Raw genomic sequence first — 20,721 nt, 5'->3', positions numbered from 1 at the left:
ATTCAGTTTCTGACCATCAGCAGAATTATTCCTACCTCTTGTGCTACAATCCTGCAGATGCCACAAGCACCCAAAAGCAGTGCTGATTTGGCAGGCGGACAGTGCTTTTCTGCCAGTGGCTTTTAGCTATTATTCTGCTAAATGACTACATTTGACATGGTTGACTTGGAATCCCAGAACGGTTTGGGTTGAAGGGCCCTTAAAGACCCCCCAGTCCCACCCCTGCCACACACAGGGCCCCCTTCCCCCAGCCCCGGTGGCTCCCAGCCCCGTCCAGCCTGGCCTTGGGCACTGCCAGGGCTGGGGCACCCACAGCTGCTCTGGGCAGCCCGTGCCGGCGCCTCGCCGCCCTCACAGGGAAGGATTTCTCCCTCAGCTCTGATCTCCATCTGCCCTCTCTCAGCGCAAAGCCGTTCCCCCTTGTCCTGGCGCTGCAGGCCCTTGGGAAAAGCCCCTCCCCAGCTTCCTCGCCGGCCCCTTTGGGTGCTGGAAGGTGCTCCAGGCTCTCCAGGAGCCTTCCCTTCTCCGGGCTGAACAGCCCCAGCGCTCCCAGCCCGGCTGCACAGCAGAGGGGCTCCAGCCCTCTGGCCATCTCCGTGGCCTCCTCTGGCCCCGCTCCAACAGGTCCGTGCCCTCCTTATGCTGGGGGCCCCGGAGCTGGAGGCGGCGCTGCAGGGGGGTCTCAGCAGAGCGGGGCAGAGGGGCAGAGCCCCCTCCCTCGCCCCGCCGGCCACGCTGCTGGGGATGCAGCCCAGGGCACGGGGGGCTTTCTGGGCTGCGAGCGCACGTGGCCGGGTCACGTCCAGCTTCTCGCCCACCAGCACCCCCAGTCCCTCTCCTCAGGGCTGCTCCCAACCCATTGTCACCCAGCCGGTGTTTGGGCTTGGCACTGCCCCAACCCGGGTGCAGGACCCTCACCAGAGAGGACACAGAAGCTCCCCAGGCCCGGCTTTACGGCAGCTCTGCTTCCTCTGGGCACAGGACGGGGTGCAACTGTGCACAAGCAGCACGCAGGAGAGGGAACGTGTGAAGGCGATCACCCCTCACGTTCAGCAGAATGCAGCCTAGGTAAGGCTAGCTGATCGCTGACTCTGAGGGTAGGTTAAAGGTGACAATTTAAGCAGAAAATATTTTATTAAGACAGACAATGATTGTTTAGATTTGCAAAGTACTTTGAAGATAAAGTGCCACTACATGTGTCAAGAGACATTATTATTTACGATTATTTGTGGTACAGGATAGCAAAGGATTTAATTATGTTCTATTGTAAATTCTTCCAGACAGAAGCCTGTCATTCGTTTTTCTATAAAACTCCATTTAAAGCAAAAAACCCAGAAGACTGTGAATGTCCTTGTCAGTGCAAGGAAGAGGCTTGAGAGCAGTTAAAAAAATTTGACGTGAACTTTCTCAAAGATGAATGTAACTGATTTTTGGATTGGACCCACGCTAAGCCTGATCAACTGTACAGCACACATTGACTGAAATCCAAATATTTTAACTAAATCTGTTAATACTAGACCACAAATACAAATACTAGACCACAAAAATGGTATATTGCCATTATTAATAGATCCTCACAGGGGAAGAACATAAAATTAGGGTCCCAGCGAACCAGAAGCAAGCCAGAAGTATACCACAAGTAAAACCTCTACTTATTTTTTTTTTTTTTTTTTAACAGTGGACAGGTTGCATTCGTGCCTTTAAATAAAGGGATGGGAAATCTCCCTCAGCCATACACCTTGCTGGAAAAGGAATGAGCAGGACAGTAAGGCAGCAGAAAAATAAGACGTGTAAAGGGAAACATTTACATCCAACATCAGATGAAATCAAATTGCTGTAACCGTTGGGCAAAACTGCATTGCTATTTGCAAATCTTTAGCTCTAGCAAAAGCCCTAAAAGCCAGGTGGAAAGAGGATCCAAAAGCAAAATCCAAAAAAAAAAAAAGAGGATCCAAAATTGCCTCTGTCAAATTATCAGAACTATAAAAAGACTTGCATATTGTCATAACATATGCTAATCAATAAAAAACCCCAAAAAAAACCCAAACCAAACCAACCAACCAAACAAAAAAAACCCAACCAGAACAAAACCACCATCGCTTTCCAGCAGAAAAAATGACATAAGAAGGAACCCAGTCGGGTGCCCGAGGCAGCCGGGTCAGGAGCAGGCACAAGGCTCCCGAGACCAGAGCAGCCGCTCATTCCCCTCTGCCAGCGACGTGCCTCTGCTTAAGCTGATCTTCACCATGCAAGTGCCAGGGACAATGCAAGCGGAGAACAAAGATTGCTGTATCAGAGTAAGCGTTAGCAAAAAACCCCTTGCTATTCCCAGTCCAAGTGTCTTTCAACACTACGTGCCATACAGCTAGAAAGTAGACACTTCCAGCTTCTGTGCCGTCCCCATCCCATCCCAATACTCAGTTCCTCCTTATCCAAACAAGTTTGGTGGAACATGAGAAACATGATCTCAGAAATATGGTCCCAAGGACTGTAGAAAAAGAGGATTTTTCAGTTCCAAACCCAGTTCTGCAGACCCTCCTAAAACACACAGTCTATATGTGATCTACAAATAAAAGACATAAAAGCAAACAAAAATGACTAGCCAAACTCTTACGATAATCGATTCTGAAAGCACCTATCAATATGTTTCAGCAGCAGATAGTGTACTTAACAAAAAATATAAATTTGACAGATCCCACAAACCTGGAAAGTAATTTTAGCAAGTATTAAAGCTTGCTGATAGTTGAAAATCCGGTTACGACTGTTGATAATATAAACCAATGTAGGATTACAGCTTACAAAGTCTTGCTTAAAGAAAAAATACCATTAACAACATACTTACAAAGCAAAGTTGCTTCTGAAAGTAAAAATATGGATCCCATGCAAGTAGCACCTTCCCTGAACTGATCCCACAGCAGGTTCCCGAGAAAGAGCACAAAACATTTAGTAGGGCTGCTGACAGCATCGATTTGTTTGTTTTATCATTTGCTCTGCAAAGATCAGCTCGGTCACATAAACAATTCAGAAGCTAATCCATACAAAACAGCCCTTTTGACAACCTACAACACCGACGCTCCCAACACGGACAGCCTACTGTGCTCAGACCTCTGGAAGAAAAAAATATCTGTACCCACTAACATGCAGGACATCACACAGTGAACTTCCAGCAAGGAGCACTCTTAGTAGGGGATTACCATGATAAAGCCTTTTCGCTGCAGGAGATGCTAATCTTGATAGGTCACCGACCAGATCTCTAGCTAGAGGTCAAGTATCTTCAAAATTAATGAGTCTGCAGCCGTGAGATGTCCCTGCCAGCACCAAGTCAAGCAAACAGAAAAAGAGAAGCTTAAGAGTTTCATTCATATAGCCGATCTTAAAGCTAATTTGCCCAGATCACTGCACTGGTTTAGTATCTTAAATGGATGCCAAGTTTGCCTTGCTGAAATTGCCACCAAGACCGACAGTTTTGCCAGTCGGCAGAACAAGCCATGCCCTGCAATAAATTCTCAGCAATCTCAAAAGACACTAAGTCCATATCTCCTCTGCAGAGTATGGTATACTGCCACCTTTACAAGGAACTTTAAGAAGCATTGTTAGAAAGCAAGTTTGGCAACATGCATATTTTTTATATTCTGCATGAGATTTGGAGCTGTTTTGGTAGCACTCAGTCCCTGCGTGAGGCTCTGCTCCGCACAGCTGCGCTCAGCAGGCTGCTACGGAGAGTCACTGACACGAGCAACTTCCAACTCCCACCACGCAGATTCTCGAGATACTTGCCTGTGTGTCGTCTCCAATTTTTTTTTTATGCACACAGAGGGGTACTACCTCCAATATGCTAACCAGAGGTGTTATATAGGATAGGAGGAGGCATGGAACATCAGGTAAAAAACCCTACAGGCAGCCAAGACATTCTGGGTTCTTCTCCCCTCGCTCAGGACATCGATGCATTACGCAGGGTAAGGGATACAAAAGCCTCACCTTAAAGCTTCACACAGTACCTCTTCAAAGATGCTCAGCGCTCCCTTTGTGCACGCTGGCTTTGCAGTAAACAAAGAACCTCACAGGAGTATCTCCTCAGTATTTTATTACGTTTCATTGTTTTGCAACATAGAATATTTTTCTAGTCCAGAGTGCAGGGTCTTAAACCCACTGGAAATTAGTATTACAGACAAGCTTCACTAATACCCAAATTCTAAGGCATAAACACAGACAGCTACGTGGAAAAGGATGTAGATCAGCCTACCAAAGGAAGTTTGTACCTTTTTATCCAAGAGGATAAGAGCTCAAGATTAAAAGAAGGTTTTGCATTTAATAAATACATAAAGCATGAAGCTGGCAGCCTTGCTGGAGAAGAATTTATCAAGACTAGAGCTGTCAAACTGGTTACTTCCTGCCCAGTGACTTTCCTCTTGTCAAACTGAAATACAGGCAACTCCATTTAAACTGGTTTTTTGTTTGTTTGTTTTTAAATAAAAATCTGAGGGAAATTGAACACTGGACAGGTTGCCCTGAGAGGTTGTGGAGTCTCTGTCCTTGGAGATAACTCGACACTCAGCTGGACAGAGCCCGAGCAGCCTCCTCTGGTTTCCTTGCTCTTAGCAAGGGTTTTGGACTCAAGGCATCCTTCCAGCCTCCTAAGCCTTCACAGGCACTTCAGCTGCTGCTTTTGGAGAAAAATATTTCTGCCCTTGAAAAAGATAAAAGCTTAACTACCAGGAGCTAGTGCTGAAACCAAATCTGGCTGAGCTTACACTAAATACTTTAATTTGCCGCAATGAGAAGCAAATTAAGATCCATCATTGAGTCAGATGGGAGAAAGAAGATCAGCAATATATTACAGGAATGGAGGGCATTTCAGATGGTGCTGACAATTCAGGAAGCATTTTACTGCTTTCCTGCTGAAATTCCATGCTGTTATATAATCCAGATTGCTAAAAAAGCTCAGTGCGTACGACTGTCAGAACCAGTATCTCCTGACTTTTAGGATGCAAAGTCAGTAACTTCAAAGTTCAACACAAGGTTCACATTTTTCCTTAAGAAAAAAAAAATCTGCAAGAAAATAAAATGCAATTGTTACAGTTTATTGTATAGCTTTTTTTCCTTACTTATTCTTCCCATAGAGGCATTTCTTCAGCAGCAACTGCTTCACGATCAACTGAAAACAAGAACCAGCGATGCACAGAAAGCACACCTCCCACCCTCAGCTCTAATTGCTGTACAAGCGATGTTTGTTCTCATGCTCCTGTTTCCTGCTGGGAACGTCAGATGCTCGGGAAGTGAGTAATCCATTAGTGCATCCCAGACATTATTGGGGAAGTCTCTATCGATCACCAATGACGCTCTGGACTGCCATGCAGGACAGCTTCCACCACATACTCTCTTGGGATTCCTCCATCTAGAACCGCACTTGATAGACTCTACCTTTTTTAATAACGAAGGCATCTGAAGTCCTCTTTTTAAACACGAGGCTCTCTAAAGACTTATTTCCACAGCATTGCCATAGGCACATATAAACAGAACAGCTCTGCCTAGGAGATTTCTCTTACCCATGAAGTGTTACTCTGAGCAGTTATCTGCTCAGTGAATTAAGAGAACGATACTTGTGTTTTCTGCAGGAAGATGAGGATTACAGGAATGCTGCCCATGTTACCAGACATTTTAAAAATGAGCACTTGAAGCATGGTTCAATATTTTTAGTTTTTGCTGTTCTTGGGCTTTTTGTTTGTTTTTTTCTTAAGTGAGATTTTGGAGAGCTAAGTGATACAACTCAGACAGTTTTACTGTTTTCTTGGGCTTCCTAAAGCTAAGGGCCTTCTGCATATACTTCAAAGTGAGTATCTCAATCCAAAGCCATGCAAAAAAAACCACAAACCTGTTCAACAGGCCCAACACAAGATGCAGACAATATAAAAGAACATCTCTACATATAGAAAACCCAAAGCAGTAACACCAACACTGAGTCAGCTAAATCACTCCCCCATCCCCTGGCCTTGGATCCAGACTCACTAATTGAGAAGAACAATGTACAAGAAGGTATCTGATCATCTTGAGCAGGCAGCCTTGCCCAAAATTTATGAAGCTGGAATAAGCAAACTTCTGAGGCTAAAGACTCACAGCACGGGAGCTGCCAGCTTCTTATGATGGGGGGTCCTAAACCCAGTTTGCTGGCACCAGAGGAGAGCCCAAGAGATGTGAGGACCAGGTGGTGGAACCTCACCCTCCATGCTGCCAGCCCGGCCACAGCTCCTGAGCGGAGACCTCGTGCTTGTGGATATGCAGGTCTGCGAGTGCGAGCAAGGAGAGAACGATAGCAAGTGAAGAGAGTTTTGTTTGAAATAAGTATAGCTGGCCTTTCCATAAAAGTCTCACACCGAGTTGTGTTGCTTTAACATCCTACAAAAGCCTCCTGATTTCAGAGCAATCTGGAAGCCACCAGCACAGCATGATGCTGCAACAAGGCACAAGGAAGGAAGCCCCAAAGAGTTTTTGTGGTGGACTACAGCCCCTCCATGTTCGGTACTACCCCTAGCAGGGAGAGTGTGTCCCTTACACTGTCACCACAAGCCAGTGACACTGCAGTTTACAGCAGCAAGCTGTGACCCAGAGTGCTGTCATCCCTCATTCTGAGCAGGAAAAAGTTATTTCCCCTGAAAGGGCTGTTACCAAATTTAAACAGCTTTGTACTGATTCAGGGAATGCTCCGGTTCAAACACATAATTCTATCTCCTCGAGCAGAGGCTGGAGCAGCATCCCAGACGTGGCAGTTGCACATGTTGAGAAGACTGACTGCTCTAGATTAATCCAGGGTCAAAATAAGTGCACAGTACTTCAGAGAGAAGCCTTTGAGAAGAGCTGAAGCAGCAGCAACAAACCAGCATAAGGATTCATTCAGCAAAGGTCAGTGCTGAGCTTAATGCTCAAGCCCTTCACACACAGATATACAGAGGCACGAACTGCCACCCTGGAGGGGCGTACGGGCTTTGCTTTTCCAGGAAGACAGGTTTGGGAGTCCTTTTCCTCCAGGCAATGGAAGTAGACTCCTGAGCAGGGACACGGGTCTCCCCTAAACCTCTGGAGTTGTGGGTGGGGAAGGACGAGAAAACATTACTACAGGGACACGATGCACCACAGACGGGCCACCCAAAAGTCTGGGCAATGAGCAGGAACTACGGGTGCTGTGCATGAACAGGTGGTGATGTTTGAGCCCTGGCCTCAAGACACGTGCTGCAAGGCACCTCTGGGGTACATGGGCACCCCATGGAACTGAGGACCAGAGGACTGCTCAGCAGTGAGCGGCCCAGGCACAACCTGCAGTCCAGCCGAGATGATGGGCCAGTCCCTGGGACACGTTACAGGGAATCCCGAGCTTCAGCTGGATGGAGGTTAATAGCTAAAGAGGGTTCAAGACACCAAGAACACCGACAAGCAGCTAATGCACACTGCAGGTAGGGACTGGGACTTTCAAAGCACAGTGCCCCCCGCCCCCAGGAAATCTAGGAGCCAGAGAACAGATTTAAAAATAAACAAACACCTGAGGTATAAAAAGCCAGTAAAATTCTTGAAGAAAACATCCCCTACATACTACCTGATGATGATTTGGTAACTTGTGTTGAGGAACTCCAACCTCCTCTAAGCTTTATTCTTCTGTACCAAGACCAAATCACATCTACCCAAAAATATCATGAAAAATAAGCCTGCAAATTTCTCTTCAGCTAGACACAAAATGCTTCTTTTATCTTTAAGATCATAAGATAGCACAGGATTTCTTCTTACCCATGCCAGAGAGATTAACCAATTACTGTTCTCTCCAAGAAAAATATTACATTTTTGAGATGTCTTTTCATGGGTCAGTTAAACATCACACGTTCCCCATATCCCCAGACCGTCTTCCATTTGCCTGCTTGACAGACACTGGGCAGAGCAACCCAGCCAAGTCGTCATCAAAAGCAACTGGAGCAGAATAACTGCCTCTACCTCCTCACACACACCGCTCCTGCGAGGACGTGGCCGCTGCTTTCCTGTGCCGTGCTGCATTTTGGTTGTGATCTGCTAAGTTCCCAGGTTCTCTCCTGAAAACCTCCAAGTGCTTCTCTGCTGAATTCTTTCTTCAAATGTAATCGGGGCCAGAGAAGAAAGTAAAAATAAATAAAAGTACTTACAGTCTCTATCAAACGATCACAATCTCCAACTGTATTCTTTCAGAAGTCAATATTTACAGACAGAAACACATACAGGAACAAGGTCCATACACCATCACATCTCAAGTGCCCAGCCAACTACTTGAAAGTGATCCACTCGTAAGTACTTTTCAAGAGCTCTTTCTCCAGCTGAGGAGGACACAAAACTGGCTGTCTCTTCTCAAAACTTTTAACAAGCAAACTGCATCAAGGGCACATTCTTACTCACCGCACTTCATCTTACCTACACCTCATCTGCCACTTCGCAAACAAAACCAGCCTGAAAGACTGTTCTCGGAGCAGTGCCTCCTGTTTATTACCCTGCTGCTCTCTAGCTGGTTGTAAGCTCATGGTTTCATCATTTCTTCTAGTATCCTTTCACTAATTTAAATAAGGTTGCCAATTAGTAATGCTTCCTATCTCTACCCTGGGTACGGTGCTTGCCCTGTTCCATTACCTGGCAGCTCCTGCCCCATCGCCACGAGTTCCAGACGGTGCTGGTGGGTCGGAGGCTCACCTTGCTTGTACTCTGCTGTGTGCCACGGCTTGCTGTTGAGGCCGACGCTACCCCCTGTGAAACAGTGCTACTTCCCAAATGAAATAATAAAAAGCTCAACTGAAGGACACAAGCCTTTGAATACTGCAGCATTTTTTGCATCATTTTCTCCTCCACCCCTGTTTAATAGTTTTTCTTTCAACCTTTTCTTATGTCTAATAAATTAGAAAGTCCCTTCATTTTGACTTGTGTACTTCAGTAGCTGTAAATCACTATGTACCATAATTTGTGTAGTTTTTAAATCTCTTGAGCTATAAGTCCTAGCTTCCATTATTAGTTTCCTCCTTTTTTCCAGGCCCTTTAAAGAACCCCTGACACAGCCACCTTCATAATAGTCTACAAACGTCTTGCCTATACACATGAATCTTGCCTTCAATAGTTTTTAGCATTTCATCTTCCCAACAGATTTAACCCATGAGATCCCTGACTGCCAAGATAATTTCAATGCACTATCATTTTCTGCCTGCTGCTTATACCTTTACTTACCTAAAAATAGCCAAACCTATCATGTTTGCTTGCTTTCCACCTTTCCTTCTATCCTTACCTTCATTCAGCTCTCATAAGTAAAAACATGCATAGAGACAGCACCAGCTTACTTATTAACCCTTCTCCTAGTTAAAAAAATCTAAAACATTTATTTCAGATATTTCTAGACCATAAGTCAACACTTAGCCAACACTTATCCCCAAATCCAGACACCCAGAGCTGTTAGCAAGAAAGCCACTCAGAAGACTAAGAATGTATTATAAATATGCATGGAACCTGGGAACTCTGAGAAATTTTAATGCAATACTGCTCTGTGTTCAACCGCACGGTATCAGTAATTCCATCCCCAGAACCGGCAGTGTTTGATTGCTGCTTAGATTCAAAACGCTTCGTTTCTTTTGACCTACATATTTTGGCACTTTTACTCTTTCCCCGCTTGCTTCACATGAGATCCACAGGAACCATTCACAAGTGACATTATATATTGTCATTCTCAAAACATATAAATACGTACAGATACATATATGTATACACACACACACGTGTGTGTATATATATATCTTTTCCACTGCTTCCTGAACCCCATCTGTGGATGCATGCACAGAGAAGTCCCCATACGCTTGTTCTGCAGAATGAGATAGTGATAACGGAAATAAGTGCTTAAAATAGAAAATTTCCCTTCAGCATTACAGTCATGTTTGTTTAATGCTGAGATTATAGCCCGTTTCTCAGCCTATGTTCACACACGTTGCGGTGACCTACTTTCCGCTTTTAAAATCCCATGGCAAAGCGGCGAGCTCACATGAGGAACCAGAAGCAGTCAAGAGAAATCTGCCACATTTGTAATATAGTTTTATGGCCATTAATCCCAGCTAGTGTCAAACTAATGACACCAGGGACATCAAAGAATGAAGCCCTTTATATAATACTAGAAGAATCTACAATTCTATTACTATTTATTCAGGAAGCTTCTGCTTAGAGAATGAGAAAAGTGACATGCTGTCTCTGCTCTTTTGAAATCGTTATAATTTACAGTCTTGTAAAGAGTCAGCCAGTTTTCTAGGAATTTTTTAATTCCTCACTAAGGAGTTTTTGGTGTTTTGTAGTGCTAAATAAACCTTGTCAATACTATTTTCTCTCTGTGAAACTAATACAAAGTACCTGAACAAGCCACTCGAGATCAAACACAGCCGTGTGATGGAAGCAGTTCACCTAAAAGGGAAGGCTGCTGCAGCTGATACTTGCATGGGAGCTCTCACCTACATCCTACAGACCCAAGATGTAAAGGAAAGAAAGAAAACAAAAATATTACTCAGATCTCTGGTCTAATATTGAATTGTCTCACCTAGATGTATTTGACAGAGTCGGGTCTCAGGCAGAGAGCGAAAGCAGAACCGCTAATGCTCCGGCTGTTTGACAGTAAGTAGACTGGACATTTCCAGGGTTATCAGAAGACTTTCATGGCCCGTGAAGCTCCAGCCACATCCAGAACCGCACTGAATGCACTGCAGGGCATTTCTGCAGTCAGGGCAGACAAGTCTTCTGTTTTGTTTTCAATTTAGGAAAAATACAACAGTGCACAGAAAGTCTGACCTTGAAACACAGCTGGGCAACTGCATTGCACCACATCTTATGAGCTGCCCCCTGCTCTGCAGAGGGATGCCAAGGTGCAACATGTGTCTGTTGTGTACTGGCAACCAGCATACTCGCAGCACCAACTGGAAAGCACATTCAAAGGCTGCAAAAAAAAGTGCTGTACATCATTAGGCGGCAGGTTACCCCCAAGTATATCAATGAGGAAAAAAAGAGAAAACTCAAATCCCCCTCCCCATAATTTTATGTAGGTATGGTTTGAAACACAAAATTTTAATTAACCACTCAGTTCAAAGACGCACACTGAGACATCCTGCTCTAGTTAAGTTCGTTTACTTCATTGAGATTTAGTGCCGAAACATTTTTATGCAGCAGCCTTGGTAGGGAAGTCCCCACAATGATGGCATCCGTGGAACTCAGTTCACCTTCAACTAACCATAACCCTGAAGAGCAAACAGCAATTTATAGCGTAGAATCCTGGAACGGTTTGGGTTGGGAAGGACCTGAAAGATCTTCTAGTTCCAGTCCCTTGCAATTATTCCTTCAACAAGCAGGACTGCCTTTCAAGGCTAGCCTCTGAGTAAATCACTTCAATGAATACAAAATGATAAAGAATGAACAACCTAAAGAATAAGAAGTAAAAAAATTGATGTGACCCCTAAGACCAGCTCCTCTATAATCAACACAAAACCCACAACTGGTAGTTGAAACCAATAGAGCTTACATATTTTTATATATATATACACACACACACACACACACACACATGTATGTTTCTTTTTAACTGAAAGTCTGATCAGCTAAATCTAATCTTCCTCAACTCTCAGCTACTAAACTGGGCAACTCTAATTGGGATCTTTTACTGATTACTTGGTTCCCATTTATGCTGAATCTGAGACTATGACTTTAGTAGAATACAGTATTGCATTAAACTATCTGAAACTTCAAGAACTATACATATAAATGCAGAGTTTTCTTTTTTTTTTAAGCAGAATCAATCATTTTGGTTGTTGACACACTTGATCAGTCCCTAAAACCTTGCAAGACTGTTTTCATGTGAGTGACATTTTGAAAGATAAGCTGTTTGCATCATTGAAAAAACAGGATAGTGTTAACATAAGAGATGTAACATAACCAATTTCCTAGACAAAACATGGAAGACTTGACTTAGCTGAAAGCAAGGTATTTTTATCTGTAGCCAGGGGAAATGTTAGAGAAACTGGAAACACAGAGAAATGACATAAAGGTAAATAAAAAATTGGCTAAGTGAGAAGTGGCAAGGCAATGTCAAAAGGGATACTGTCTTGCTGGAGGAACATAACTAATTATTAGTCTCTGAAGATCAAGAAACCAGAATAACTCAGGCTTAAGATTTTTATTTTTAATCTTAGAAATGAGAAAGGGTCCTGATGAAATGAAGTGAAGTGAAAAGATGAAGTCAGCAAACTGTCAGGATGCCATCCAGGGAAAATTCAGTGATTTTGAGTATCAGAATGGTAGACATGAGACAAAGCTTGCCATTATGAAATTCAAAGTCATGCAAGGGACCAAAACAATGAACTAACAGGATTTATGCCATAAACAGAGAGTTCAAAGAGAAACACAGGCTGTGCTAACTACTCAAATACGAAAAGATTGAACTGTGTGATGAAGAGATGAGGGAAGGCAGGAGCCTGACAGGCAAGGGATGTCTGTTAGAGAATGGGATGCGTTAAGACCACAGCAAGATTTCTTCAGCAAAACACACCACACAGCTCTGATCAGTATCCCGGGATCAACAACAAAAAACAATGACCTGGGACTGGAAGATGGACAACAATATTACAGCTTTCTTGAATACCATGAAGAAAAGACTGAGTTCCCAAGAGGTTTAGGTCAGCAAAAAAAGAAGGGAAGGGAACTGATTCTTCTCTGCAAGTTTACTGGAGCAATAGTTAGGGAGGTGGAAGTGTTTCCTCAAACTTAAAGGCAATATTTGCACAGAACAACTTTCGAAGTAACCTTCAGGGAGTGGAAGCAGTGAAACAGTCCACGAGCCATGAAAGGAAAACATCTTTTTCAAGGGGTTTATTAAAGAAATCACTCCTCTACCTACAGTAGTTAGTATCTGGGTTTGATTACCCAAGAACATCTTTCCAGGCTCATGCTCACTTTGCAGCACTATTAATTTAAACCAGACACATTTCAAGTTTATTAATACGCCTGGTGCTTCAGTCACCAGCAGTAAAGGCGGCACAGGACAGCCCCAAGACACACCAATGTGCAGCTCAGTGAAACACCCTGCCAGCAAAGGCACTGCACTGGGCTCGCCACTGCAGCATCCCGAAGACTGACCCCAAAGTCAGAGTTTGTATGTCATCCCGGTGAAACGGGCAAAAGGCTAGCTAGCCTTTTCAAAATACCGTTTGTGCCTTAGTTTCTCAGCAGGATTGATGACTTCCATAAACATCGAATAGAAGGCAGGCTGGGTTAAGTTACTAAAATTTAACCATGTAATTTTGGGCTATAACCAGCACATGGAGTAAGCCTGAATTTTACAAAAGAGACAAATTTAAAGACAACAAAGAGTTGTATTTACTTAATTATGTATGAAAATCTGGCTTCTCTTACTACTGTATTTTACACTAAACACACTGCAAATAAAAGTATGCTATGAGAATAAGTTAGATGCTTGCCTGTGTGTTAACTGCATCCATGTGACACTATCACTCTTTAAAACATGTATCTGGAGGGACTGTATTTTTCTGTAGGTTCAAACAGTAAATGGAAATCAGCCTTTCAGTTCTTCACTATTACATTTCAGATTTGTGCACTCGGTTGGTTTGAAGAAAACCCACAATATTATACAGCTTTACATTTAAACAAAGTCCATGGTTTGTAGAATACATTCACATTCAGAACAGAAACGTCTCGGCGTGCGATCAGCTGTAACTTACTGACCCAGGCTAGTTTTAAAGGAATAACCTGAAAGGGAGGAGAGCCAAGGTGGTCTCAAGAAGCCAGCCCAGCAGTGCACGTGCCTGTTGCACAGGGTTGGGCTCTAAAGACTCTCTCCCTTAACCTAAGAAAGTTTGATCTCATCAACAACGTTCCACAATTGGCCTTTTTAACAAGTCATTCTGGTTTCCCCTGTCTGGCACCATCCCCCTTCAACAATATTTGCCAAAAAAAACCTAATTTCAGATTACCTGGGTTTGTATTTGGTTTGTCTCCATGCTGTAAGCCGTAACTGCAGCAGGAGCAATGGCAGGAAGTAGGATGCTGCTATGGTAGCAGTCCAGCTGAACTTGGAAAGGTGACAATGTGACACCATAATACTCCAATACAACAAGAATCCTATTTTAAAGCCACATTTTAATATTAAAGAAGCAGAAGTATCTTTTCTCAAGATATGTTTCAAGAATGTTTTCAAGAGAAAACATTCTTACTTCACATCTCAGAGACACTTGACTAAACTGAATAGCCAACTTCGTATTATCTGTGTGTACTGGAGATGGAGATCAGATGCTTGTTCTCTGCTATCAGGAACGCCCTTGGACTTTCTACCCTGTTGATAAATTGCATTCTACAGCAGCACATCTTAAACTGGCACCAAGAAAGAGATTTTAAAGAAGAAAAAGCTGTGTACCAATTAAGGCAGGATACGTGGCATCATATCAAGTACCCAGACACCTCTAACCCTTCTCCTCTGCCAAATCCCATTAACACGGAACAGTTCATACAGCCATTACAGAGAGACGATGAGACCCACAACAGCTTTCTGCTGGAAAACACTGCCACATCTCAGGTCCCAGTGCTCTGCCTGCCAGTTTCTGGTTGGGAAGCAACAACTGTAATGGTTGGCTCAGGAAACCCAAGTTATCCCCCCAGCCTTCCCACTAATGTACCATGTGGCATCATCATTAAGTACCAGTGCATTTTCCTCTTGAATCTGGTAAACAGCCATTTAACATTAGAAGTTTTAATCTGCACAGAAAAAAGGAGTCCAGACGAATAAAATGCCATTGCTTAGTCCTACAGTCATCTCTGAGGAAACTATCAACCCTCTTAAATGCAAGTCACTGTTAAATCTCCAGCAGTTCAGAAAGAGCAGAGAAAGACAGCATGTTTAGCCAGACTCTGGTTTTTCAGGAAGCCAGACTAACCTGAGGGCATGGGAAAACTAACTTGTCTCAGAGAACTACAGAAAATTCTTTTTCAGAATAGACAGGTCAAATACAGTGTGCTCTAGTTAACAGGAAAAAGGTTAAATAACATAAGGAGTTACATGACAAAACAAAATCAAGCATCCCTTCAGGATAATTTCTTCCTTGAAGTGAATTATGTTTTGTTCACTTCCTAGAGTCTCAGGTCACTTCTGTGCCTTGCCAAGTCATTTCTAATTCCATAGTTGCCCACAGCATCAATTGTCTACAGAATTATCTACAGCCCTAAAGCTATATGATCACTCTTAAGGGAGCTGTTAATCTTGCATAGTTTAACAGGCATTGATTAAATGTGAACAGCCAGATGCCTGGTAAGAAATTTCAATTTCTACCCAGCCACCTCCAGGAAGTAGCTTATTTTGCCATCCAGTGCTGCCAAAATGAATGGCTGCATTTATGGAACAGCCTCCTCGACAAACACCACAGTGTCTCTGTGCTAGGGAAACCACGCTCCTACCCAGCTCGTTACAGCAGAACAGAACACCTTCCTGTGAGGAGAGACCCACTCTGACCTATCGAGTTGAGCTTTTATCACATCAGATGAAGGCAAGGATGTACCCCACACAGTATTCATCAACACAAACGGAAAAAGGAAGAGCACATACTTAAAATAATAATCAAACATTGGACTTTGCAGTTTTCAAGAGCAGGGTAAGCTGCACAGCAGCACCCAAAGGGAGCAGAGACCTATTCCAAGAGGACCAGGCAGAGCTTCTGGGGCCAGGAGAGGACAATGGGATCCTGAGCATCCCTCATACCTTGTTTCAGAGTTTATAACTCTGGAAAGTCACTAACCTTTTCTTTTCTGATACTCGTTCAGCAATAATTCAGGTAACTTTTATGCTATACTGGGCAAAAGCCTGACTATTTCAGAAACACAAACTCTGCTGAAGGTTTACTTGGTATTTTATGGGTTGGAACTGGCAATTAGCTGCCCAAATTGTACCAAAATAGCAGCAAAAAGGGGGATTGCTGATAAGCATATTTATAATATCTTTATTTTTCAGTGAATTACTCATGCAAGACTATGTGAGCTGAATTTGTTCAAAAACATTTCCATAGAGAGTAGTTTTATGGGGTTTAATGAGGAAACACTAGCAGGCAGCTTGCTAAGTGTCTAAGCTGAATTTCCATTTGTTCGGCCATTTAAAAAGCACACTTGCTCTGAGGTGTCAATTTACTCACACTACCAACCACCAAAGACCTCCTCTCGCCCAGCCTCACCCACCGTATCCAGATACATTTCTTAACTGCAAGATTTTCTTTTTCCAGAAAAGCTCAAATTAATCCAAGATTACCCTTGCTACTAGTCAACACCACCAAAACGAGAACACTGCGATAGTAACAGATGCAGCCTAGCTATAAAAGATAAAATGCACAATATAATCAGCCTTAGGCTATTTTCAGTGATGGGACTGAACTGGAAGAAGATTGAAGAGCTAAGGCCTCCGAGTGAGCTACAACTAGAGCCAGGATTAGGGAAGTTTCCTAACCCCCAGGTTCATATTTGGCCCATGTTATATGACCTCTCAAAGCCACTCTGACATCCCAGCACACAATTCTTTCTGAATTTTTTGTAAGCAGGACAGACCCCTATTAAATCAGACTTTACAAACAGAACCCCCAGGTTCTGAAGAACAGGAATTAGAGGTGAAAAAAGGAAGAGCTGTAACGAGAGCGCTGCGGACCGTGAAGAGGTGGCAGCTGGAGTAGCGCAGCACCTTCCACACACTCCCACCTTCCCTGCCGCAGCTCCCAGCCCGTGTTGGAGCCGCTGGCCACCCACCCAGGCCTGCAGGTGTGCGATGACTAAAACACTGCAAAGATTCATTCCTACTTGCTTTTTGCTGTTAGCTCAGTAGCTTAATCCAGGGGCTTGGCCACATAACTAAAGGCAAATACTTAGATAATTGATCTAATATGAAACATAAATTATTATTAAGCTAAATACTTAACAGCAAAAAGGGAGCAATAAAGCATTCAGACTAAGCTTAATTTTGCTATGTGTTTTACAGTACTATTGTCTTCTTTTCCTTTGACAAGTCTCTCAAGCGTACATAGCATATAAATTCCAGTGATCTAAAGGGTCGTTGCAAAAATCGTAGTACAAACTATCAGAATAAGCGAGAAAAAAACCAGGATGTTGTCTGAGGCAATGAAGGCAGGGAGGGGGGGGGTGTGAACAACTTTTCAAGCTGCAGTTAAGTTCCAGAGAGACAGTCTAATTAAAGGAAAATTGGGGAACGTTAAGTGTAGGATAAAGGCATGACTTTGGATGACAAAGCAGCAAGAGTAAGCGGTCCTACTTGTTTGCAGCAATAAGCCTCAATCTCTCTTTTGCCTGCCTCAAAAGCTCTTGAAAATACTACTCTTATTTTAAAAAGGCTGCCTCAATGTCCAACTGTTTACAGGATTATGTGTACAAAAATATTCTGGGTACACAAAGAAAGTTCTGAGAAATGGCAATCAAGCTAATTTTGTGTAAAGGCTAATGAACTTGCAGGACAGACTGAGAGAAAAAGGGATCACGTTTTCTGTTAGATATTTGTCCACATTCTTCTTCAATACTTCTAAAGCACACCTCCACAAATCAGTTGATTTACATGAAGCAGTAAGAAATTAAATTTAAGGTATAAGCTCAAAAGCTCATATTCTAAGTAACAACTACTTGCTCAGGAAATTCAGGCTTCATAAAAACCACATTAATTCATCCAGCTGTCAGACGCTTGCTAGAATGACTCAAGCATACAAAAACTAAAGGTTTTGTATTACCATTTTTTAAATCTCACTAAGCCTTACCATAAAGCTCTTAATAGACTTCTCGACATATGTACTACTTCATTATAAGCTTTCTTATTTTCTATTCAACAAGTCAAGTCAGGATACATTCCACTTTTTAATCAGACTTTAGAAGCAAAAAGCAAAAAGCCAAAGTAGCAGGTTGCTAGGAAAATACCATTTAAGAGAGACACGGCCATGGCAACAGCATTTTTTTTAAACAAAAAGATCCCTCCTTTTACTTGTAGCCATCACTGGGGCTTTCAATACATTCCCAGTAGCTGCACCAGTTCCAACACTTCCTGTCCTTCACGTGTCAGCAGTCTTTTAGGAAGCCAGAGTGATACTCGGTACAAAAGAGTGCTGCCTTTCTGAAAAACTCACACCCTTGCTAATTCCCAGCTCTTCCCTTCCTCATCTCAAGAGCTTTGTTTCCCCACGCCATGACAGTGCCATGGCCCAGTTCAACGACATGCTGGTGCCCCCAGCCTGGCAGGGAGCTGTGTGTGGGCAGACTCCCCTCCAACCCCGGAGACACGGAGCATTTCATAAAGCAGCTCCAGTGGGCCTGCCATGCTCTACTTTCTTGCAAATAACAGAGCTCGTTACACAACTACTTAAGCTGATTTGATAGAAGCAGCAAACAAGACTACGACCCAAGAAGAAAAGCTTCTTGAGCATGTCATTTAACGTATGTAAAAAAGCAGACTGTTTTTTTCAGAGTAGACTAAACCTCAGGATCTAATCAGCATTCTGAGCCAGCCAGCCTAAGGGTTATCTTACTTCAACTCTCTTTCCCTCACGTATTAGCAAGCACCCAGCAGGAGCCAACTCAAACCTTGCTGCTAGACACAGCACCTACACTGGAAAACATTCCTTGGCAGGGAAATATTACAAATCATGCATACGCTTCATTGTATAGATGGGCCACACAACCATCTAAGTATTACATTGTTCAGAGTACATGGGTTCGCCTTTTTGGTTTTGGTTGTTGTTATTGTTTGGAAGCTTTTGTTTAGAGTTTTTTGTTTGGTTTTGTTTTGGTTTAGTGTGGGGGTTTTTTCTCCATCACACTACATCATGGTGCAAAACTGCAAACAGAAAAGACATTTTGAATAGTTATTACAGAAAATTACTTGCTTTAAACATGTCTGATAAAGCAGAGAGAAAAAATAGTAACAGTTATGAAAAGTTTGATTTTGTTCATCTAAAAATTATTAAAGAGGAAAACTTTTCTGTATTAACTGATTATTTTTTTTCTTAATTATGATATCCAGCAAGTCATCAGAGCCAAAAGACCATCTTTTCAGCCCTCATATTACCAGTGCTATCATCAATAAAGGGAAAACAATACGGGGTTTTTTGCTATTTTCAGTCTTCACTTGGCTTCTCAGTTACGAATGAACTACTTACTCACTGGACTAGGTAACAGTCACTAGAACTATTAAGCAAATATTTTCTGAACCTGCAGAAAAAGCTGTGACTGTCAAAAGCGAAGCCCTTCCGGCCAGCCCGGCTGGCTCCCCCACCACAGCCTGCCGCTCCCCGAGGGTCTTAATCTGCTCTCTGTAAGACATCAATAACATGAACTGGCTGAATCTTTCTGTTGTATTTTAAGAGATCAAAGAATTTAGGCCTAAACAGAGCTCATAAAACCAGACAACTAGCACATTTAAAAGGGTTACATCCAAGTAACATTGCAAATGCACGATATCTTAACTACTCCTTGCTGCAATGGGCTTGAAAAGTGCCCAAAATTGTGACCTTTACAATAAGTAAAAACCTTGGTATGACACAGAGTGTGCTTTAAACATTTAGTAAAATGATTCCCTAGTAATAACCCAGCAATTTGCTGAATCCAGTAGCCCAAAGGCAATGCAGTACTATCACGCAGGCAAAAAACCCCTCTCCCAATATTGGGGTTTGACACCTGCTGAACAGCTTCATGCCGTCGCACAGCGAGGTGGGCAGGAGAGTCTCCACCAACACAAATCCCCTGAACAGAAGCCTCCTATAATCCAACCCACGTGAGACACAGCCGAAGTCTCACCTAATGTGGATACCTTATCTGTAATGAAGTCACCACCCCTCAGCTTCTTCCTGCCCAAGAGCTGTATTTCATCATTGATCAGATATGACTTCCCAGCCCAAAATACCCACTGCTAGCGGTGTCCATTTATTCCCCTACTATTGCGTTTGGGAAAGTCACGAAATTCAGTGTAGTGAAACACTAACTAGAGGACTGTTGTGCAAAAAATGAAGATAGCGATGCAGAGAAAGAAAAAAAAAGCAGCAGTGGCAAAAATATATTAAAAAAATTATGCTTCTATTCCACATCAAGATAGGACATCCATAGCAAAGAATAACTTGCTGTTACATTATTTCTTTTCCCAGTAGATTTCATTAAAATTACCAAAAAACAACTTTTATCACAGAGCCAAGGCTATTACATTTAAATTAGACCCAGAAAGTTTCAGAGAAAGCGTGCTATTTACAACATACATAAAAGAGGCTGTCTGCAGCCATACACCACTCTTGTTGGGCTGATGTTTCTGCTCCAGCCAGCTGCCACGAGGGAGATGCTGAGCAGGGCATGTGCTCTCCTAGGGGCAGACGACGCGGGCAGAAAATAGTGGGGTTTGGTAGCAGCCAGCAGCCACACTCGCTGGATTTAAGACACTACGTAAGACTTGTTTTGGGGTCAGAACTGAAATTTCAAAGTATGTTCAGACTTGTAATTAGTAAGTAGTTTGACCTTGAAAAGTTATTTCTATTTAACTTATATACGTTACTTCTAGGTACGTAGACATATAACAAGCAAGTTACAGGTGAGAAAGCTATTGCTGCCCAGGCGAGGCATCAGGAACAGGGAGAAATGTCTGTAATCTGTGAAAACAGACAAAGGACCATCTGAGGTATTCCTGGA

The 20,721-nt window shown here is 43.0% G+C and overlaps 1 protein-coding gene across 15 annotated transcripts in view; it reads right to left on the bottom strand.

Moving 5' to 3' along the window:
* Positions 1 to 20,721, bottom strand: part of MAP4 (microtubule associated protein 4) — a 167,031-nt gene that overhangs the window by 69,247 nt on the left and 77,063 nt on the right. The window contains exon 1 of one of the 15 annotated variants that reach the window (XM_080385736.1): positions 2,843 to 14,186. The exons of the other annotated variants lie outside the window; for them this stretch is intronic. Within the exon in view, the coding sequence (XP_080241862.1) occupies positions 2,843 to 2,882 (40 nt within the window). The 5' untranslated portion in view covers positions 2,883 to 14,186. Of the gene's footprint in view, positions 1 to 2,842; positions 14,187 to 20,721 lie in introns of those variants that run through there. 15 annotated transcript variants of the gene reach the window in all.

This window comes from Falco punctatus, assembly GCF_963210335.1.
Source record: "Falco punctatus genome assembly, chromosome: 4".
Classification (NCBI taxonomy): Eukaryota; Metazoa; Chordata; class Aves; order Falconiformes; family Falconidae; genus Falco; species Falco punctatus.
Note: the sequence above shows the minus strand (reverse complement) of the source record. Positions and strands in the feature narration are given on the sequence as shown.